This window comes from Somniosus microcephalus, unplaced genomic scaffold (assembly GCF_052327205.1).
Source record: "Somniosus microcephalus isolate GS21.2 unplaced genomic scaffold, FLI_Smic_1.0 unresolved_chr2, whole genome shotgun sequence".
NCBI lineage: Eukaryota > Metazoa > Chordata > Chondrichthyes > Squaliformes > Somniosidae > Somniosus > Somniosus microcephalus.
Genome location: NW_028225180.1, coordinates 83494551 through 83517726, shown reverse-complemented (window position 1 = coordinate 83517726; position 23176 = coordinate 83494551). Strand labels below are relative to the sequence as shown.

The 23176-nt window shown below is 51.4% G+C and overlaps 1 protein-coding gene across 2 annotated transcripts in view; it reads left to right on the top strand.

Moving 5' to 3' along the window:
* Positions 1-18552, top strand: part of rce1a (Ras converting CAAX endopeptidase 1a) — a 28117-nt gene extending 9565 nt beyond the window's left edge. For both annotated transcript variants that reach the window (XM_085976250.1, XM_085976251.1), the window contains exons 5-8: positions 3538-3705; positions 4879-4950; positions 9854-9916; positions 14590-18552. In XM_085976250.1, coding sequence (XP_085832376.1) covers positions 3538-3705; positions 4879-4950; positions 9854-9916; positions 14590-14819 — 533 coding nt within the window. In that variant the 3' untranslated portion in view covers positions 14820-18552. The remainder of the gene's footprint in view (positions 1-3537; positions 3706-4878; positions 4951-9853; positions 9917-14589) is intronic.
* The last annotated feature ends 4624 nt before the right edge of the window (positions 18553-23176 follow it).

Sequence of the window (23176 nt, the reverse complement as noted above, 5' to 3'; positions counted from 1 at the left end):
TTATGAATCTTATGATCCATGAAGAAAGACTCATGAAATAACACTCCTTGACCAGCTGGTGGCGCCGTCCAAGGAGTATAAATACTCGGGCGTGGGCCCAGCTTGACCAGGACATTTTGAAAACAGGAACTAGTGAAAGATAACTAGACCTCCATGTTTTGAAACAAGTTGATTAAAGCCTTGCTTTATACTCGAACCAAGTGCGTAGTGAGTTTTATTATATCAGACGGCACCCCCGACAATGCAGCGTTCCTTCCCTCCCCCCTCTTACTGAACTAGGTGCTGTAGTCTTGGAGTGGGGCTCAAATACAAATCATTTTGACAACTCAAAAGCATTAACAGAAACCCAAGAGTAAAGTGCTTTTTTTATTTCTCGACTGAGGACGAGCGGACAGGACATAGAAGAGGCTGGAAGAGAAATATAGACGAAATAAAAGGGAATCGGTTGGTTTATTAGTTAGACCCTGGCCTTTCGTCTCTGGGACCTGCGATCAAATCCAGCTCAGACTGACTGATTGATTGGGTGAAAGACTCATCTGTCGGCTGGTGACCTGCTCAACACCCCTCCCTCAACTCACCCCAGCAAACACACATACACCTTATCGTCGTATTGAGGAACCTTGCTGTGCGCAAAATGGCTGCTCTTTTGCATACACGGCAAGGGGACTTGGGGGTCGCCAACTCCGGTTGGACGTAACCCTGGCGGTTACATCACATGACCCCCGGCCCCCCCCCCCTCAACGCTCCCGCCATTGGTCGCCCGACACGTCAATCCTCGCCACCAGACCCTTCGTTACCTCCCGATTGGGTGATTCTTGACCGTCGGTCGAACAGCAATTTTTTTTTTCTCTCTCATCTCCAATACTTTTATTACTAATCGACAAAAGTATTCAAAGAAACTTTTTTTTTTTAAAAACACACACCGTTTTTTTTTAATGCCCCTACGGTTTTTTTTTCTCCCGGGGTTGGCGACCCTAATTGGACTGCACTGCACTGCAATGTATTTCCTTGTGCACGAGGCGCTTTAGACATTCGTGATCGGTTGATTGTGATGAGGTACCTGTTAGCAGTCAACCTATCCTTTCTCCTCCGGTTCACAACAACACGTTTCGAGTAAGCACGGGACTGCGTAGCGGAGTGTACGGGACAGACTTTATTGATACACAGTAAAAAAGGTAATCGGCCTTTAACCGTAAACAGAGAGTGGATATTCGGTTTCTGTATCTTCTGAGCCCTCCTGGCATGCTGTTCAAAACTATGATCCTTTAGACACCAAATTTTGCCTACATCAAAGGGAAATGTCATAGATAAGCCTGTACCACGTATCTATTCCCAACTCCTTTGAAAAGGGTTTGGGAAGAGATATATGTAAACATTTGTAGTTTGTTTACTTCAGAACGACTTCCTTTAAACAAGAACAGTCCCTAAACCCTTTTAAGAAAAAGCCTCACCAACTGTTATCTTTTAATTACCCTAGAGTTACATTTTATCACTAACACTTACTTCCTTACACAAGCACTTTACATATCAGAAGACAAGCCATGCTTTCTCCTCACGGCGCTTCCAAGTCATCCTGTTTATATTGGGAAAGCTTGTTGCTTTTAGACGCAAAGAAGTTTGACTGTTAACCCTGAACTCCCCAAGATGTCCAACATGCATCTCTCCAGGATGTCCAACTGGGCTGTGTGAACAAAGGTCTTTCTTTCACCGACCTGCTGCTTCCAGGTTTACCTCGTCTCCTCCCCTACTCGTCTCGACCTTAATGGCGTCCTGGACTGCAGGGCTCAGCTCTTCTCAGCTGTGGCTCAGTGGGTACCACTCTCGCCTCTGAGTCAGCAGGTTGTGGGTTCAAGTCCCACTCCAGGCACTTGAGCACATAAAGCTAGGCTGACGTTCCAGTGCAGTGCTGAGGGAGTGCTGCACTGTCGGAGGTGCCATCTTTCGGACGAGACGTTAAACCGAGGCCCCGTCTGCTCTTTCAGGTGGACGTAAAAGATCCCACGGCCACTATTTTGACGAAGAGCAGGGGGAGTTCTACCCCGGTGTCCTGGGGCCAATATTTATCCCTCGACCAACATAACACATACAGATGATCTGGTCATTATCACATTGCTGTTTGTGGGAGCTTGCTGTGCGCAAATTGGCTGCCGCATTTCCCATATTACAACAGTGACTACACTTCAAAAGTACTTCATTGGCTGTCCAACCATTCCCTAAATGATAACCGGGGTGGGAAAAGGGGCTGGGGAGCGGGACTAAGCTCTTTCAGAGAGCCAGCACAGCCACGATGAGCCGAATGGCCTCTTTCTGTGCTGTTAAAATTCTGTGATTCCAGGGCTTTCCCTCTACTTCCTTAACACGAGTCCACTCAATTTGTTAATCATTTGGTGCGTAAACAACTTCGCAGTCCCAAATTTGCCTTTTGCTTGTCACACCCTGTGTCCACCTCTCCTCCTGTTACAGTTTAGCTCGAAGTACCATTCCAGACATACCATTTCTGTGTCTTTAACAAACTTACACCTCAACCAACACCTAAAACAGATGATCCGGTCATTGTCACATTGCTGTTTGTGGGAGCTTGCTGTGAGCAAATTGGCTGCTGTGTTTCCCACATTACACCAGTGACCACACTTCAAAAAATACTTCTTTGGCTGTAAATCGCTTTGGGACGTCCCGAAGTGGTGAAGGGGGCGATATAACTGCAAGTGCTTTCTTTTTTGCATGCCTCAGGGTGGTATCCTGTCCGTCACCTTCTTTCAAGGATGAAAAGCCCAAGTTTCTTCAGTCTTTTGTCCTAACCCAACCGTGTGACAGCTGGGATCAATCTCCTGGCTCTTCTCCGGGAGCACAAATGTCTCCCTTGTGTCTCAGTAGCTAGGGCGGTCAACGTGTGACTCTGCACTTTAAGCAGGACACCAATCCAGGACGAAGCAGCCCCGCTTGATCAGCACCCCATCCACCACCTTAAACATTCACTCCCTCCACCACCAGCGTACCGTGGCTGCAGTGTGTACCAGCTACAAGATGCACTGCAGCAACTCGCCAAGGCTTCTTCGGCAGCACCTCCCAAACCCGCGACCTCTTCCACCTAGAAGGACAAGGGCAGCAGGCGCATGGGAACACCACCACCTCCAAGTCACACACCATCCTGACTCGGAAATATATCGGCCATTCCTTCATCGTCGCTGGATCAAAATCCTGGAACTCCCTACCTAACAGCGCTGTGGGAGTACCTTCACCACACGGACTGCAGCGGTTCAAGAAGGCGACTCACCACCACCTTCTCCAGGGCGATTAGGGATGGGCGATTGAAGTGACGCTCACATCCCGTGAATGAATTTTTTAAAAAAAACCTTCCAAGTTGTACGGTCATTGTGTAGTACTTCGTGGGCCTTTATCCATTCAGTGAACAGTGATGTGGACAAATCCGAAAAGGGAAATGTGCTAGTCTGTCCCCAGCAGTTTCACATATTTCTCCTGTCCGAGGAGACAGTTCGAGTTAAACCTCTAGTAATCCTGCTGTCATCTCTTTCCCAGACCCGCGGTTTTGGGTGCAGTGCCTGGCGGACATGCGTTGGATGCGGAATCAGGTGGTGGCCCCCCTGACCGAAGAGCTGGTGTTCCGGGCGTGTATGCTGCCCATGCTGGTACCCTGCACTGGCCTGAGCCGTGCCATCATAACCTGCCCGCTTTTCTTTGGAGTTGGTGAGTGGGTTTGACTGGGTGAGCGCGGTGTTGCATTCGGGGTTGGGAAGGACTGTGCAAAAAAGGCACTTGCCCGGGCTTGAAGGCTTCCGGAGTACCGAGCTTGCTCATTCGTGGCTTAAAGCTCAAGTCTAAAGGCAGTGCCGTCTGCTCTTTCCCCCCAGTCCCCTGTTTGCGGCTGGAGGGAAGGAAACATTGACTGAGACTCCCCACCCCTCATATATTGGGAACGGTAGCATAGTGGTTATGTTACTGGACTAGTAATCCAGAGGCCTGGACGAATGATCCAGAAACCCGAGTTCAAATCCCACCACGGCAGTTAATTAAATAAATCTGGAATAAAAAGCTAGTGTTAGTAATGATGACCCGGATTGTCTGGTTCACTAATGTCCTTTAGGGAAGGAAATCTGCCGTCCTTACCTGGTCTGGCTGATATGTGATTCCAGACCCACAGCAAAGTGGTTGACTCTTAACCGCCCCCTGAAATGGCCGAGCGAGCCACTCGGTTGTACCCAAACCGCTACAAAGGCGGCGGCTGTAGGGAAGGAAACATCGATTGAGACTCCCCACCCCTCATATCGGGGGATTCTCCATGGCAGTTAGGAATGGGCAGTAAATGCTGGCGCCTTGCCGGCAACGCCCAGATCCCATAAATAAAATAAAAAATATTGGCTTTCATTCTCGCCTGGCCACTCCGGTGACCCATCTGGGAATCTCTCATTTATTGCACAAGGTCAGCCTCAGGAATGCGCCACTGGTTGGGGTACAATGCTTCCGGTGGTGGCCCTAAGTCACGGACCCCATTGCAGTCAATTGAGCTGATCCGGGTTTACCCCCCCCCTCATGGGGCATCTTAGGCAAGACGTGGCATTTTCTTTTTAAAGCCGTTTTTATTTTTTGTGCTCCAGATCGCTATCCAGTAACACTCGTGTGAACACGGGCTTGTTGTGATGCCTCCTCCCATCACCTCCCCCACCCCCAATGATTGAATAGTCTGCCAACGCTCACTAAATAGACTGGCGCGTGAACAATAGCCACTTGGGCTTGGGGGGAAGGAGGGCGCCTGCGGAACCGTAGCCCAGCGCGGCTCTCCGTCGTCCGGAGGGGAGGAGAGAACATTTCTTGACGTCGTTTTCTGCCTCCTTTTTTCTTTTTCTCTCCCACCCTCCCCAGCTCATTTTCACCACGTGATCGAGCTCCTGAAGTTCAGACAAGGAACGGTGGCGGGGATCTTCCTCTCTGCAGGTACGAAGCGCGTGGCGCGGCAGGCAGGCGGGAGGATTTTGAATCAGAAACTGGACGAGGGTGGGGCTGGGAGTGTATGTGACGGGCGGGGCACGCGCTGTGTCAGTGTGTGTGACGTGAGGGTGGGCATACAGTGGGGGGGGTGGGGGGTAATGTCGACTCCGGGCGATCGTGTAAAGCGGGCGATATTGATATTGTACAGCTCTCCCGCTTGAGATTTGCTGATGATGATAAATTCACTGCAAACCTCACTGGGTGAAATCGTGGAATTGCATTGGTTTTTTTCAATGGATGCCAGCTTGTTCTTTTAAATGGATTAACAGATCGAGTAAATTGGGGGCATGAACGTGTGATAATGAACTGGAGTATTGTGTACAGTTTTGGTCTCCTTATCTAAGAAAGGATATACTTGCCATAGAGGGAGTGCAGCGAAGGTTCACCAGACTGATTCCTGGGATGGGCAGGCCTGTCGTATAAGGAGAGATTGGGTCGACTGCGCCTGGAGACGGGGAGAGGGAGACGGAGAGAGGGGATCTCATTGAAACGTTTAAAATTCTGACAGGGCTAGACAGACTGGATGCAGGAAGGATGTTCCCGATGGTCGGGGAGTCCAGAACCAGGGGTCACAGTCTAAGGATAAGGGGTAAGCCATTTAGGACAGAGATGAGGAAGAATTTCTTCACCCAGAGAGTGGTGAACCTGTGGAATTCTCTACCACAGAAGGCAGTAGAGGCCAATTCATTAAATATATTCAAGAAGGAGTTAGATATATTTCTTAAGGCTAAAGGGATCAAGGGATATGGGGAGAAGGCAGGGACAGGGTACTGAATTTGGATGATCAGCCATGATCTCATTGAATGGCGGAACAGGCTCGAGGGGCCGAATGGCCTACTCCTGCTCCTATCTTCTATGTTTCTATGTTTCCTCCGGCTTTGTGGGGGGGGGGGTCTAGAACGAGGGGTCACAGTCTCAGGATACGGGGTTGGACATTTAGGACAGAGATGAGGAAGAATTTCTTCACCCAGAGAGTGGTGAACCTGTGGAATTCTCTACCACAGAAGGCTGTGGAGGCCAAGTCACTGAATATATTAAAGAAGGAGATAGATAGATTTCTAGACACAAAAGGCATCAAGGGGTATGGGGAGAGAGCAGGAATATGGTATTGAGATAGAGGATCAGCCATGATCATATTGAATGGTGGAGCAGGCTCGAAGTGCCGAATGGCCGACTCCTGCTCCTATTTTTCTGTTTCTATAATATCACAGGATAATTTCAGCCCAATTAATAATTATCAGCTTCACACCTCGACATCATTTGGGGAAAAATTGGCTTTAATTTTATGAAACCAGACATTTTTGATGTCCGGTTCAGAATTTCCTTTTAACAATTACGCCGCGTAGAAGCAGTTTGTCTTCCTTTCCCCATGCCATTGAGCTGCCAGTTACTGCCACCCTGCTGCTGGAAGGTGCCAGGCAGGAGCCTGTTTCCAGGCAAGGATGGACCTGGAGGGAAAGCCCCCCCGACCCCCCACGTTATGTTCGGGACAGCAGCCGGGGTTGGCGTTCTGGCGGGCAGGGGTCAGAATATCCGGTCGCAGACGATGCTTGGCCTGGAGAAGGAGGGCTGAGTGGAAAAACAGAGGTCCCCGCCCGCTCTCCCCCCTCCTCCCAAAACCCGGCCTGCGAAATATAAATCCGCCCCACCCGACAGGCCAGTGCCTTTACCCACTCAGCTGGGTGGGGGGGGGGGGGGGGGGGGGTGGAGCTGAGCCGAGCAGCCAGGCGCCAGGACTGAGCCCCAGTCTGTGCAAAGTTAGCAAATAATGTGTTGAGCAACTGGTGTGCGTGCTGAGTGTGCGTGCGGTTCAGTGCGTGTTTGTGCTGTATGCGGCGTGTGGGACGTGCAGTGCGTATGTGGCGGAGTTGTGTGGTGCGTGTGTGTGTGTGTCAGAGAGGGAGGGAGAGAGAGAGAGAGAGAGACCCTTCGGCCCATCGTGTCCGCGCCGGCCATCAAGCCCTTTCTGTTCTAATCCCATTTTCCGGCACTTGGTCCGTAGCCTTGTATGCTGTGGCGTTTCAAGTGCTCATCTAAATGCTTCTTGAATGTTGTGAGGGTTCCTGCCTCTACCACCCTTTCAGGCAGTGAGTTCCAGATTCCAACCACCCTCTGGGTGAAAAGGTTTTTCCTCAAATCCCCTCTAAACCTCCTGCCCCTTACCTTGAAACTATGCCCCCTGGTTATTGACCCCTCTACGAAGGGGAAAAGTTCCTTTCCAGCTACCCTATCTATGCCCCTCATAATTTTGTACACCTCAATCAGGTCCCCCCTCAGCCTCTCTGTTCCAAGGAAAACAACCCCAGCCTGTCCAGTCTCTCTTCACAGCTGAAGCGCTCCAGCCCAGGTAACATCCTGGAGAATCTCCTCTGCACCCTCTCTAATGCAATCACATCCTTCCTATAGTGTGGCGACCAGAACTGCACACAGTATTCCAGTTGTGGCCTAACTAGCAGTTTGTACAGCTCCATCATAACCTCCCTGCTCTTATATTCTATGCCTCGGCTAATGAAGGCAAGTATCCCATATGTCTTCTTAACCACCTTATCTACCTGTCCTGCTGCCTTCCGGGATCTATGTACATGCACACCAAGGTCCCTCTGATTCTCTGTCCTTCCTAGGGTCCTACCATTCATTGTGTATTCCCTTGCCTTGTCAGTCCTCCTAAAATGCATCACCTCACACTTTTCAGGGTTAAATTCCATTTGCCACTGTTCTGCCCATCTGACCAACCCGTCTATATCGTCCTGTAGCCTGAGGCTTCCCTCCTCGCTATTTACCACTCCACAAATTTTCGTGTCATCTGCGAACTTACTGATCATACCTCCTACATTCATATCTAAATCATTAATGTACACTACAAACAGCAAGGGACCCAGCACCGATTCCTGCAGTACACCACTGGACACAGGCTTCCAGTCACAAAAACAACCTTCGACCATCACCCACTGCCTCCTGCCACTAAGCCAGTTTTGGATCCAATGTGCCAATTTGCCCTGGATCCCATGGGCTCTTACCTTCTTGACCAGTCTGACGGAGACAGCGAGAGAGACGGCGAGGGAGACGGAGAGGGACAGGGAGAGACGGAGACAGGGAGAGACGGAGGGAGACGGAGCGAGAGAGGGGGAGACGGAGTGAGAGAGACAGAGAGAGAGCCCGCAGCCGTGGAGAGAAAGTTCAGCCGGGGTTCCCGATCACTGTTCAGTGACCCTCTGCTGAAAAGAGCTGGTGTGTGGACATTGGCTGAGGCCCGGTTTGGCCCCACCATGGTGGAACAGGCTGCTGGCGTGTCATGGGAAGAATGGTCACTTGGGCTGGGGACTGCAGAGCTGCTGCACCTCTCGCACCAAAGCCCAGTGTGAGTCAGAAGAGAAGGGAAGAACACCAGATCACAAAATAAGAACATAAGAATTAGGAGCAGGAGCCGGCCATACGTTCCCTCGAGCCTGCCCCGCCATTCAATGAGATCATGGCTGATCTTCTACTTCAACACATTCTCGCCCAATCCCCATATCCCTTGATTCCCCGAGAGTCCAAAAATCTATCGATCTCAGCCTTGAATATACTCAACGACTCGGCATCCACAGGGGTAGAGAATTCCAAAGATTCACAACCCTCTGAGTGAAAATATCTTCCTCATCTCAGTCCTAAATGGCCGACCCCTTACCCTGAGACTGTGACCCCTGGTTCTAGACACACCAGCCAGGGGGAAACAACCTCTCAGCATCTACCCTGTCAATCCCCCCTCAGAATCTTGTATGTTTCTGTAATACCCACTGGAAATGTTATGTACGCTAAGTATGGTTATCAATCTTTAACTTAGACACTATTATCATTGTTATAAATCCCTGGGTTAAAGTTGCCCATGTGAAGGTACGGCAAGAACTTTTAAGGACACAATGTGACTAAGAGCAGACTTTCCATAATTCTGCACCAGTATCAACTGTTGCAGACAGTGAGGCTGCGCAGTCTCCAGGCAGAAACCCCAGGAGGAAGGGGTGGAGTTGGGTTTTTCGAGCGGGAAACGCGAGCGACTGGGGAAAAAAAAAGAGGGCTCAGGAGGCAAATGGCTGCCGCATCCCGTCCCGGGCTTCCAAACTCGGCCGCCGCCCTTCGTATTAGTAGCTCTGCATCCAGAACTCAAAGTGGGATTCAGTGATCGTGAAGAGAATTCAACGAAGGGGTTCGGAGTCGTAAGTATCGCAGACATTATACATACCATGAGCTCCAACTTAAGCGCGCCAACGAAAGAGTGCACTCGAATTTGGACACAGGGACAGATTCTCCTTTGAATCCATATAAATGGAGAATGTATGTTTATTATGTCTAGATTCATTCTAATGTATGCAAATGTCTAATTTAGGTCATTGACCCGTAATCTTCTTATACTGTCTGACGTTAAAGCTATAAAGTAAGATAATTAGAATTAAGCCATTGTAGTAGTGATCTCCTTACTGGACTATAGAATACTGTACAACAGAGACCACATCTCACATATATCTAGAGAACCGTGAAGGGGTTACATTTCAATGAGATCACCTCTCATTCTTCTAAACTCCAGAGAGTATCGGCCCAATCTACTCAATCTCTCCTCATAGGACAACCCTCTCCTCCCAGGGATCGATCTAGTGAACCTTCGTTGCACCGCCTCCAAGGCAATTATATCCTTCCTTAGGTGCAGAGACCATAACTGTGCACATGGTCTGTGGGCCAATAAGCACGTGTCTTTGTGATTCCCTTCAGGTCAGTATTTGATGCTCGATAGATTTACAACATGGATAAGGCAGTTACAGTAAGATCTGGCCGTACCTGGGTTAATCCAAGTGATTTCATTACTCTTTCTTCCCAGTTTTTCAGTTTTCGTACACTGCGGTGTTCGGAGCGTACACAGCATTCATCTTCATCAGGACAGGTCAGTGTGTGTTTACTGTTGCACCTTTCACACGCCACTGCCCCCTCACTTGTGTTCCAACCAAACAGCAACAACTTGCATTTATACAGTGCCTTTAACGCACTAAAACACCCCGCGGCGCTTCACAGGAGCGATTATCAAACAAAATTTGACACCGAGCCACACAAGGAGAAATTAGGGCAGCTGGGTCAAAGAGGTCGGTTTTAAGGAGCGTCTTAAAGGGGGAGAGAGAGGCGGAGCGGTTTAGGGAGGGTATTCCAGAGCTTAGGGCCCAGGTGGCTGCAGGCACGGCCACCAATGGTGGGGCGATGGAAATCGAGGATGTTCAAGAGGCCAGAATTGGAGGAGCGCAGATATCTCGGGGTTGTGGGGCTGGAGGAGGTTACAGAGATAGGGAGGAGGGCGAGGACCATGGAGGGATTTGAAAACAAGGATGGGAATATTGAAATCGAGGCGCTGCTTAACCAGGAGCCAATAGGTCAGTGAGCACAGGGGGTGATGGGCGAATGCGACTTGGTGCGAGTTAGGACACGGGGCAGCCGAGTTTTGGATGAGCTGAAGTTTACGGAGGGTGGAAGGAGGAGTATGGCCAGGACCAAAACTCATCGCACCGTCTCCAACCCAAACTCATTCCTTCCCATCCCAGGATCCCAGAACTGTAGAGTTCCTCACCTCCCTCAGTTTCCTCTTCAATCTTCAGGCTTCGCGATTCCTCGTTTTCCCCCCCACCCCCCCACCCTCACAGGATTAACGCATGTGGTTTGTCTCTAAATTTGAACAGAAGGATTCAGTACGAGCAGCTTCTCACAGAATCAGCGCTGGTCGAGAAATGCACCCCCCCAATCACTGCTGCTCCGTTTTATTTTGACTTTCCACCATCTTGCGCTCAGAAGAACGGGAAGAACTTTCATTTATACAGCGTCTTTCGCAACCTCAGAACATCCAAAAGCCACTTTACAGCCAATGAATTACTTTTAAGTTTAGTCACTGCTGTCATGTAGGGAAACGCAGCCACCAAATTGTGCACAGCAAGATCCCGCAAACCACAACGAGATATTCTGTTTTAGTGATGCTGGTTGAGGGCTAAGTATTGGCCCCGGGACATCCGCTCTCGAGAGGGTGCGGAGGAGATTTGCCAGAATGGTTCCGGGGATGGGGGATCTTTGCTACAAGGACAGGTCGGAGAAGCTGGATTTGTTTTCAGTGGCGCAAAGGAGGTTGAGGGGTGATTTGATAGAGGTGTATAAGATTATGACGGGTTTGGATAGGCTAGACGGGGAAAGGCTGTTCCCACTAGTTGATGGTACAAGGACTAGGGGACACAGATTTAAGGTTTTGGGCAAGAGATACAGGGGGGGGATGTGAGGGAAAACTCTTTTACGCAGCGAGTGGTGAGGACCTGGAACTCGCTGCCGACGGAAGTGGAGACACTCCATGTTTTCAAGGGGAGACTGGATGGGCACCGGAGGGAAATAAACCTGCAGGGCTACGGGGATAGAGCGGGGGAATGGGACTGACTGGATTGCTCTACAGAGAGCCGGCACGGACTCGATGGGCCGAATGGCCTCCTTCTGTGCCGTTCTGACTCTGTGACCTCTTCACAATAGTGCAGTGGGTTCTATTACATCCACCTGAACAGGCAGACAGATCCTTGGTTTAACATCTCATCCGAAAGGCGGCCCCTCCGACAGTGTAGCACTCCCTCAGTACTGGCACTGGAAGTGTCGGCTTGGATTATGTGTTCGTGTCTGGACTGCAGTTTAAATCCACGGCCTTTTACCTTGGCCCCTTTTAAATATTTTAAAATTCTGGTTCAGCATGTTTGCACAGTTTCGGACTTCACATGTTAACGAATATTTATAGTTAATGCGCAGTGGGTGTATCAGCCCCTGAAAAGTGCAAAGACAGGCTAACATCGCGGGCAGTGCAGTTCCCCGGCTGAAATACGAATTCACCATTCCCTCCTTTACTTATCGGCCCTTTCTACCTGCTATTCTAACGGCATGAGTGACATTTCAACATGGGGGCCCGGTCCAGGGAAGAGAGCAGGGCATGGGATACGCAGTTGGGTCGGGGGTGGGGAGGAAGCACTACAGGGCAAATTCAACAAGGTACAATTCCTGGCATGGAGCTGGTGCTGTTTATTGAGAAGTTAGGGTAAAGGTTTCCTGAGGGGGGTGGGGGGGGGAGGAGAAGGGGTTGTCAATATCTGCAGAAGTGTCACCAGGAGTGTGTCAGTATTTGCAGGGGGTCTCCTGGAGTCTCAGTACTTGCAGGGGGTCCCGGGAGTCTCAGTATTTGCAGGGGGTCCCCGGGAGTATCAGTATTTGCAGGGGGTCCCCGCGAGTCTCAGTATTTGCAGGGGGTCCCCGCGAGTCTCAGTATTTGCAGGGGGTCCCCGGGGAGTGTCAGTATTTGCAGGGGGTCCCCGGGAGTATCCGTATTTGCAGGGGGTCCCCGCGAGTCTCAGTATTTGCAGGGGGTCCCCGGGGAGTGTCAGTATTTGCAGGGGGTCTCCGGGTGTGTCAGTATTTGCAGGGGGTCCCCGGGTGTGTCAGTATTTGCAGGGGGTCCCCGGGTGTGTCAGTATTTGCAGGGGGTCCCCGGGAGTCTCAGTATTTGCAAGGGGTCCCCGGGAGTGTCAGTATTTGCAGGGGGTCCCCGGGAGGTGTCAGTATTTGCAGGGGGTCCCTGGGAGGTGTCAGTATTTGCAGGGGGTCCCCGGGAGGTGTCAGTATTTGCAGGGGGTTCCCGGGAGTGTCAGTATTTGCAAGGGGTCCCCGGGAGTGTCAGTATTTGCAGGGGGTCCCCGGGAGTGTCAGTATTTGCAGGGGGTCCCCGGGAGGTGTCAGTATTTGCAGGGGGTTCCCGGGAGTGTCAGTATTTGCAAGGGGTCCCCGGGAGTGTCAGTATTTGCAGGGGGTCCCCGGGAGTGTCAGTATTTGCAGGGGGTTCCCGGGAGTGTCAGTATTTGCTGGGGGTCCCCGGGAGTGTCAGTATTTACAGGGGTTCCCCGGGAGTGTCAGTATTTGCAGGGGGTCCCTGGGAGTCTCAGTATTTGCAGGGGGTCCCCGGGAGTGTCAGTATTTGCAGGGGTTTCCCCGGGAGTGTCAATATTTGCAGGGGGTCCCCGGGAGTGTCAGTATTTGCAGGGGGTCCCCGGGAGTGTCAGTATTTGCAGGGGGTCCCCGGGAGTGTCAGTATTTGCACGGGGTCCCCGGGAGTGTCAGTATTTGCAGGGGGTCCCCGGGAGTCTCAGTATTTGCAGGGGGTCCCCGGGTGTGTCTGTATTTGCAGGGGGTCCCCGGGAGCCTCCGTATTTGCAGGGGGTCCCCGAGAGTCTCCGTATTTGCAGGGGGTCCCCGAGAGTATCCGTATTTGCAGGGGGTCCCCCGAGAGTGTCACTGTTTACAGGGGGTCCCCGGGAGTGTCAGTATTTGCAGGGGGTCCCCGGGATTGTCAGTATTTGCAGGGGGTCCCCGGGAGTCTCAGTATTTGCAGGGGGTCCCTGGGAGTGTCAGTATTTGCTGGAGATCCCTGGGAGTCTCAGTATTTGTAGGGGGTCCCTGGGAGATGTCAGTATTTGCAGGGGGTCCTCGGGAGTCTCTGTATTTGCAGGGGGTCCCCGGGAGGTGTCAGTATTTGCAGGGGGTCCCTGGGAGGTGTCAGTATTTGCAGGGGGTCCCTGGGAGTGTCAGTATTTGCAGGGGGTCCCCGGGAGTGTCAGTATTTGCAGGGGGTCCCTGGGAGTGTCAGTATTTGCAGGGGGGGTCCCCGGGGAGTGTCAGTATTTGCAGGGGGTCCCTGGGAGGTGTCAGTATTTGCAGGGGGTCCCTGGGAGTGTCAGTATTTGCAGGGGGTCCCCGGGAGTGTCAGTATTTGCAGGGGGTCCCTGGGAGTGTCAGTATTTGCAGGGGGGGTCCCCGGGGAGTGTCAGTATTTGCAGGGGGTCCCTGGGAGGTGTCAGTATTTGCAGGGGGTCCCCGGGAGTGTCAGTATTTGCAGGGGGTCCCCGGGAGTCTCAGTATTTGCAGGGGGTTCCCAGGAGTCTCAGTATTTGCAGGGGGTCCCTGGGAGGTGTCAGTATTTGCAGGGGGTCCCCGGGAGTGTCAGTATTTGCAGGGGGTCCCCGGGAGTCTCAGTATTTGCAGGGGGTTCCCAGGAGTCTCAGTATTTGCAGGGGGTCCCTGGGAGTGTCAGTATTTGCAGGGGGTCCCCGGGAGTGTCAGTATTTGCAGGGGGTTCCCAGGAGTCTCAGTATTTGCAGGGGGTCCCTGGGAGTGTCAGTATTTGCAGGGGGTCCCCGGGAGTGTCAGTATTTGCAGGGGGTCCCCGGGAGGTGTCAGTATTTGCAGGGGGTCCCCGGGAGGTGTCAGTATTTGCAGGGGGTCCCCAGGAGTCTCAGTATTTGCAGGGGATCCCCGGGAGTGTCAGTATTTATAGGGGGGTCCCCGGGAGTGTCAGTATTTGCAGGGGGTCCCCGGGAGTGTCAATATTTGCAGGGGGTCCCCGGGAGGTGTTTATAGTTGCAAGGTGTCCTTCAGATGGATAGTGAACACTACTGGCCCAGTACGGTGGGTGGTGCCCTTGGCCACCAGGGAGCTCCTAAAGTTGAGGCTCCCTTTGGTGAATAAGTCACCGTCCGATATTCTGACACGCTCTCTATTTTCTAGGTCACCTGATCGGTCCGGTGCTGTGCCACTCATTTTGTAACTACATGGGATTCCCGGCGATCGGGGCCGCCCTGGATCACCCTCAGAAACTCACCATTTTCTTCTTCTATTTCCTGGGAGTCGTCCTCTTCTTCCTGCTGCTGTTTCCCATGACGGATCCCACCTTCTACGGGAGCCTTGCCATTTGCCACCTGACCAGGCCGGACACTGGCACTTCGGTCTGCACCTGACCCCAGCCCCCATGTTGCCGCCGCAGACTCGCCAGCAGTATCCTCTCTCACTAACAATTCAGGGAACTCGCCATCTGGGAGCCGACGAGTGGATTGGGAAACGTCTCGGGGAATTGGGAATCTCGTATCGTGACTCCAGGGGAGGCGGGGGAGAAAAAAAATCCCCATTCGGGATCGGTACTTGAAACTTTCGGATTCTTTTCCAACGAGGGTTGTAAGAAGGAAGGACAGAAAAATCCTTCATTTCAAACACTTAACCACCACCCCCCCCCCCCCACCATCCCTCATAGGACAGACATCTAAGAATTCCGACCAGCACTGTGTGTTTGCTCTTGTTAAATCATGTTTGTTTTCCAGCCATTTCTCGATCGAAGCATTGCCGGACGCCCCACTGCCTGCCCTCCACCCCGTCCCGATAACTCTACACGGCCAAGTCACCGTTCCTCGAGATTCTTTCTTTCACACCCCACCTCCTAAAATCTACATAAGGTGGGCAGCTCCCGTATTCTGAAGTCTGGGACTGCTTCCTGGTACGGGGGCAGGGGGGATCCACAGCCTGGATTCTGACGAATGGCCTGTTTTTTTTGGCATGATGTGTCCCCCCACCCAGCATACATTTTCACAGAGCAGCGGCGCCGCAGTGAGGTATGTGCTGGGGTTTTTGCCCGACTGCCACCACGAGGCATTTCCCCACCTCCTGGTTCGATCCACGTTGGCAGGGCATTGCCTCCCCATCTGCCCCGTGGGCATGGTGGAGTGGGGAGGCGGGGGAACCTTTCAGTTTGATTGGAAAAGACATTGGAGTTGGATTCTGATGTACTGAATCGGATGACTTTTGGGATTCTAAGCTTACTGCCTTCCCAACACCTCCCCCATACTCCAATATTGAAGAGTTTGGGATGTCATTGAGCACCACGTTGGCAGACTTGCCTCCCTGAATTCCGCCTGTCAATCATGCTATCAGATCCCCCTTGTTCATTATCTCCAATTATGTCGGGACTATGAGATTTGGTTTGTGGGAGGGGTGGGCTTGTCTGAAATTTCAATTCATGTTCCCATTCATTTGCGAGTTGCTGACATAAGCAGATCATGCTCTGATTTGGGATTTATCCATCAGTGAGGCGACGGGGCCGGGAGCTGCCTCTTTCCCAAGACTCCAGGGTAATCCAAACCTGGTCAAATCGGGCATCAGGAGCTAGGGTGCGACCACGGCCTGGAGTTGGCTGGACATTACGGGCTGGATTGTGAGGGCCGCACGTGGCCTGGAGTTGGCTGGACACCCCCTTGGGTGAGTTCACACAGCGATTCCAACCCCCTCCTCCACCTCCAACTGACTGGCTGCAGCAAAGGGATTAGAGAGGTGAGGGTTGATTTTTTTTTTTTTAAACACCACTGTGTCCGCACTTTCTGCGCCCAGACCGAGAACTCGCGCACACTCACAGTTGACCGTTCAGCAGCCCAGATCAGTTTTAGGAGGGAGGTGGAGGAGCTTGCTGCACGAGGGTGCGGAGCAGTCGCGCGGAAGAGTGGGCCCCACGTGTTTCCTTCCCTGAAAGCTGACTCGCATGCATGAGCTGGCTTCCAGTGCCCAGCCAGTATGAAGGCCATTGGGTCGAAAGGCCAATTAAAAGCCGGCTGTTTTTTGCACAACTAAATCACGTCCTGAAGCGGTGCGGCCTCCACTGGCGGCCGCGTGCAGCGAGTATTACAGCGGTCCGATCAGCTCATTGGCTGACCTGTTCCTTTTGGAATGGTGGACCTTTCGCACATGGGGCCTGATGCATTGAAACCTCGCCCCAGTTGCTAGCTTTTTATTTTGTTTTAGTCACTGCTGTTATTGCGTGTGGGGGCGGGGAGCGGGGGTGGATTTGTCTGTTACAAGCTTTACCGTTTACTTGTTGGAACCCCTTCATCGATTCAGTCACAAAAAGACAGCTTTGCAAGGTCACAACAAAATATCTGGATGAGGAAGGTCATTCGGCCCATCCTAACTCCGATTTGGGAGGGGGGGTGTGCGGGAGTTGACGTCTACAGCATCTCCCCCCCCCCCCCCCCCCCAACCATTGTCACAGCATTCAGCTGTCTCTTGAATAATTCCAGGGTTTATATATTATTATATGTGCATATAAAAGGACTCACTGCCCGGCTAAGCTAAGTTACCCACTAACTCCTTCAAGAGGGTGGGACTGTTCCAGTTACCTGCACCTTTTTTTCCCCCTGTTTCTGGCTCATCTGTTGTACCATTCGAATTACAGGGGAGCTGTGCTCCCAGTTCGCCCTCCCGCCCCTCGCCGGTAAGTTTAGGATCGTTCTCGCCACCGAGGGAAGCGACGACGCAAAATGAGCCATTCCAAACCGCCAATGGCGGGGGTTAATTAGCGGGCACAGAAAAGTATCCGGGGGGGGGGCGGTGAAATGCCACGCCCCGTGGGAGACGATGACCACACCAGGTTTTGCAGGCGGGCCGTCCATAGTTTGGACACCTGCGATTTTTTAAAGTAAGTTGCAGCAGTGCTTTCTTCTGTGGTGTGTCCCCCCGCCACCCGCCGCGGTTTTACTCTCGAGGATCTTCGGACAGCGAACAGGAGCGGGGGAAGTGTGTGTCACTTCTTTTTTTTTTTAATTTGCCCCCCTCCTTCGAACTGAGAGCAGAGCCCATTTGTCGCGCCCCAGGCACTGCCGCACCAGCTCATGGCAAGCATCTCGGCACGGGGCAGGATTGGACCTCGCCCTGTGCGGTTCCGCGCCGCGCCGCACGGGCAGAGAGCGTTTCACCCGCCGAACCAAGGGGCAGGCTGACCGCGGGAACTTTCTCCATCTTCAACAAGGACAAGTGAACGCCACCTTTAATCCTTTATTTCTGTCTGCAGCCCAAGTCACTAAGAGTAAGCGCAGCGGAAACATTCCCTGTTTTACCATTCACTTTACCCTCACAACACTTGTGTTTTTTTTAAATCTTGTAACTCGGGAGAATGGAGCAAAAATCACTGACTACTGCTAACCCTACTGGGTGGAAAGTTTTACTCCCAGCTCCTGCATTAAAAGCTCCTCCCCTCGCACTTTTTTGTGAATGGTTTGTGTGGGGCGGGCATTTCTCAAACACCATTTAACCATTGCCGCCTTTTGAGTACACAGAGGAAGTTCCAGAAACGCGCGGCCTGCCCGTGCTTCACTGGATATAAAATGCCCCCCCCCCCCCCCCCCCCGTGTCTTTGTGGTGCCAAGCCAAGCGACAGGGAAAAGGCCGCCCCGGCTCCCTAACCTGTGTGCCCCCCTGCAGCAATATATCCAAGGTGCAGAACGACTGGAGCCTTGACGGTGCTCAATCTGTCACCAGCGATTTAACGTTCAGAATTCTGTCGACGGCGACCTTTCCTTGACCTCACTACTGATTAAAAAAAAAAGAAAAAATCCAATTATCTTTTTTGCCGGGGAGTTGGTCCTCCCATCTATCCAGAAGTAAATATTTTTTCTAACATAAAGCTACAGAAATGTTTGTAAATCAAGCAATATATTTTCTAAATGGTAACTATTTTCCTGACGAGAGATTGTATTATAAGAAACCCGAGGGAGGTTTTAAAGAGTTTTACTTGAAATGCAAAATGGAGCTGACAATCTTGTACTGTATTATGTAGAATATAAATTTCTGATTTACGTAAAATATAGAGACTGTGTTCGTCGAGCCGAAGTCTCAGCTTTACTATGAGAATAATAAATACCCGTCTGAATTTGTGTTGGGGGGGTTGTGCTGGTTTGTCCTGAGTGTTCACAGAGCTAGGTAGGAGCAGGAGGAGGCCATTCAGCCCCTCGAGCCTGTTCCGCCATTCAATGAGATCGCGCGTGGCTGATCTGTATCCGAACCCCATTTTACCCGCCTTGGTTCCATACCTCTTAATACCCATGGCTATCAAAAAATCTTATCGATCTCAGATTTTAAATGATTCATTGAGCTGGCATCCAGTGCGTTTTGTGTGGGAGAGAGTTCCACACTTCTACCACCCTTTGCGTGATGAAGCGTTTCCCAATCTCGAGTCATCTTTTGTTTCTCAACTTGTCCCATTACCATCTCCTTTGGCCTTGCACCATCTCTTAATCTCTCCTGCCTTCCATCCTATCACAGACCTTCCCAATTGTTCTTTCCTCCCCTCCCCGCCCCTACACTTGCTTAAAAACCTGTTACATCTCCAACTTTTTCCAGTTCTGACGAAGGGTCACAGACCTGAAACGTTGACTCTGTTTCTCTCTCTACAGATGCTGCCTGACCTGCTGAGTATTTCCAGCATTTTCTGTTTTTATTTCAGATTTCCAGCATCCGCAGTATTTTGCTTTTGTACTAGTGGTCTCTCCTGAATGGCCTGGCTCTGATTTTAAGGTGATATCCCCTTGTCCCAGACTCCCTCTCCACCAACGGAAGAAGCTTCTCTCCATCTACCCTATCAGTATCCTAAATACCTCAATTAAATCACCCCTTAACCTATATTCCAGGGATTACAAGCCGAGTTTATGTAATCTCTCCAGGGACTTGCGCATATAGAAACATAGAAGATAGGAGCAGGAGTAGGCCATTTGGCCCCTCGAGCCTACTCCGCCATTTAATGAGATCATGGCTGATCATCCAAGTTCAGTACCCTGTCCCTGCTTTCTCCCCATTATCCGTTGATCCCTTTAGCCTTAAGAAATATATCTAACTCCTTCTTGAATATATTTAATGACTTGGCCTCAACTGCCTTGTGTGGTAGAGAATTCCACATGTTCACCACTCTCTGGGTGAAGAAATTCCTCCTCATCTCTGTCCTAAATGGCTTACCCCTTATCTTTAGACTGTGACCCCTGGTTCTGGACTCCCCTGCCATCGGGAACATCCTTCCTGCATCTAGTCTGTCTAGTCCTGTTAGAATTTTATAAGTTTCAATGAGATCCCCTCTCATTCTTCTAAACTCCAGCTAGGCTGACACTCCAGTGCAGTGCAGTGGGAGCGCTGTGCAGTCGGAGGTGCCGTCTTTCGGATGAGACGTTAATCCGAGGCCCCGTCTGCTCTCTCAGGTGGACGTAAAAGATCCCATGGCCACTATTTCGAAGAAGAGCAGGGGGAGTTCTACCCTGGTGTCCCTCAATCAACATAACATAAAAAAACCCAGATGATCTGGTCATTTTCACATTGCTGTTTGTAGGAGCTTGCTGTGCGCAAATTGGCTGCCGCGTTTCCCACATTACAACAGTGACTACACTTCTAAAGCATTTTCATTGGCTGTAAAGCGCTTTGGGACGTCCCGAGAATGTGGAAGGCGCTATAGAAATGCAAGTCTTTTTTTAATGGCTCCGCTCAGCTGGGAAGCCGGGTACGATGGTGGGGGGGTGGGCAACTCGGTACATTATCTGGAAAACGAGGGTTGGGGGTGGACGAGTGAAGTGAAAGATTGAGTCAATGTCCTTACGGCTCAACAGATGTGGGTGGAAAAAAAATTGCAACCACATGCAACTGTAAGAGAGATTACAGCAATCTCCTTCCCCTTTCCTTAAAATAGCCAGGAGCAGAGTTCAGCAGCACATAGCTTAATGTATTTTGAAAAAGCTACTGTTTGTCTCCCTGTCCCCTCAAACGATTGTGTGTATGCATCAATGTGTGACTCTTGCCTCAGACAAACCTGTTGCAAACTTTTTCCAACTGTCGTTCCTCTTTCGCTATTCCTAGGCGTGAGAAGTTTGGTTTACAAGGTCCCCCTCGTCAGCAGAATTGCTTTCCAGTCATGGAGGCACGTAGTGGGGTCGCTGCACCACGGCTGCAAGCTGCCCACAGTCCAGGGGCTGCCAGTCAAGGGCTGTGACGGGTTAAGTAGGTCCTTATACGATAGCAAAACACTGCGGATGCTGGAAATCCGAAATAACAACAGAAAACGCCGGAAAAACTCAGCAGGCCAGGGCAGCATCCGTGGAGAGAGAAACAAGAGTTAACGTTTCAGGTCGATGACCTTTCGTCAGAACTGGAAAAAAAAACAGGAAAGGGGACAGATTTTAAAGCAAGTAGGGGCTGTGAAAAGGGGGAGGGGATGAAAGAACAAGAGGGAAGGTCAGCGATAGGATAGAAAGCAGGAGAGATTGAGAGACATTAAGAGATATTCAAGGAACCAAGGATGGCTCTGGATGAAGTGTGAATGGCCCTGGCAGAATGAAGCACAGCTGAAACGTTAACTCTGTTTCTCTCTCCACGGATGTTGCCTGGCCTGCTGAGTTTTTCCGGCGTTTTCTGTTGTTATTAAGTAGGTCCTTAGCTGTCGGGTGAAGAAAGAAAGGAGCCCACGAGGCCAATTGTATTGCCCCACCAAGTCCACGAGCTCGATGAGTATCGAAACTGGGACCCGCTGGTCGGTGTGGCCCAGGAGCAGGAGGTGCATTTCTATTCCAACGCTGTCCTGGCCGGCCTCTCATCTTCCACCCTCGATAAACCTGAACTCCTCCAAAACGATGATGCCTGTATCCCGACTCGCGCCAAGTCTAGTTCACCCGCCCCCCCCCCCTCCCCATGTTTGCCGACCTACATTGGCTCACTTTTAAAATTCTCCATCCTTGTTTTCAAATCACCTCCTCGCCCCTCCCTATCTCTGTAACCTCCTCCAGCCCTACAACCCTCCCTATCTCTGCAACCTCCTACAACCCTCCCTATCTCTGCAACCTCCTACAACCCTCCCTATCTCTGCAACCTCCTACAACCCTCCCTATCTCTGTAACTTCCTCCAGCCCCTACAACCCTCCCTATCTCTGTAACCTCCTCCAGCCCTACAACCCTCCCTATCTCTGTAACCTCCTCCAGCCCCTACAACCCTCCCTATCTCTGTAACCTCCTCCAGCCCTACAACCCTCCCTATCTCTGCAACCTCCTACAACCCTCCCTATCTCTGTAACCTCCTACAACCCTCCCTATCTCTGTAACCTCCTTCAGCCCCTACAACCCTCCCTATCTCTGTAACCTCCTCCAGCCCCTACAACCCTCCCTATCTCTGTAACCTCCTCCAGCCCTACAACCCTCCCTATCTCTGTAACCTCCTCCAGCCCCTACAACCCTCCCTATCTCTGTAACCTCCTCCAGCCCCTACAACCCTCCCTATCTCTGTAACCTCCTCCAGCCCCCACAACCCTCCCTATCCCTGTAACCTCCCCCAGCCCCTACAACCCTCCCTATCTCTGTAACCTCCTCCAGCCCCCTACACCCCTCCCTATCTCTGTAACCTCCTCCAGTCCCAGTCCCACAACCCTTCCGAGATATCTGCGCTCCTCCAATTTTGGCCTCTTGCGCATCCCCCGATTTCCATCGCTCCACCATTGGTGGCCGTGCCTTCAGCTGCCTGGGCCCGAAGCTCTGGAATTCCCTCCCTAAACCTCTCCGCCTCTCTCTCCTCCTTTAAGACGCTCCTTAAAACCTAAACTCTTTGACCAAGCTTTTGGTCGCCTGTCCTAATTTCTCCTTAGGTGGCTCGGTGTCAAATTATGTTTGATAGTCGCTCCTGTGAAGCGCCTTGGGACGGTTTACTACGTTAAAGGTGCTATGTAAATGCATGCTGTTGTTGTTTCCCCACCTGGCCATCGGGGGAGCTCCATGCACTTTTTAATCGATCGGCTGAATGTTGAGGTGCCTGAGATGGAATCTGTAACACTTTAATTTTAAGAATTAAGTTTAACGTGTATGGAAAAGAGGCCAAGCAGTGATACATCTGACAGGTGATACAAGCCTTCGCTCACCTCACGATTTCTAATTCCGTTTCCTGCCCTGGGAGGGTGAAAGCAACGCTTTGAAAAGAAAGAATTTGCATTTACCTAGTGCCTGTCACTACCGCAGGATGTCCCAAAGCGCTTTATAGTCAATGAATAACAACAGCAGCTTCTTATATTTATACAGCGCCTTTAACACAGTAAATCGTCCCAAGACACTGCACAGGAGTGAATATAGGACAAAGATTTGACACCGAGCCACATGAGATATTAGGGCAGGTGACCAAAAGCTTGGTCAAAGAAGCAGGTTTTAAGGACCGTCTTAAAGGAGGAAAGAGAGGCGGAGAGGTTTAGGGAGGGAATTCAGAACTTGGGGCCCAGGTGGCTGAAGGCACGGCCGCCAATGGTGGAGCGATGGAAATTGTGGGATGCTCAAGAGGGCAGAATAAGAGGAGCGCAGAGATCTCGGAGGGTTGTAGGGGCTGGAGGAGGTTACAGGGATAGGGAGGGTTGTAGGGGCTGGAGGAGGTTACAGAGATAGGGAGGGGGCGAGGAGGCCATGGAGGGATTTGAACACGAGGATGAGAATTTTGAAATCGAGGCGTTGCTTAACCGGGAGCCAATGCAGGTCAGTGAGCACAGGGGGTGATGGG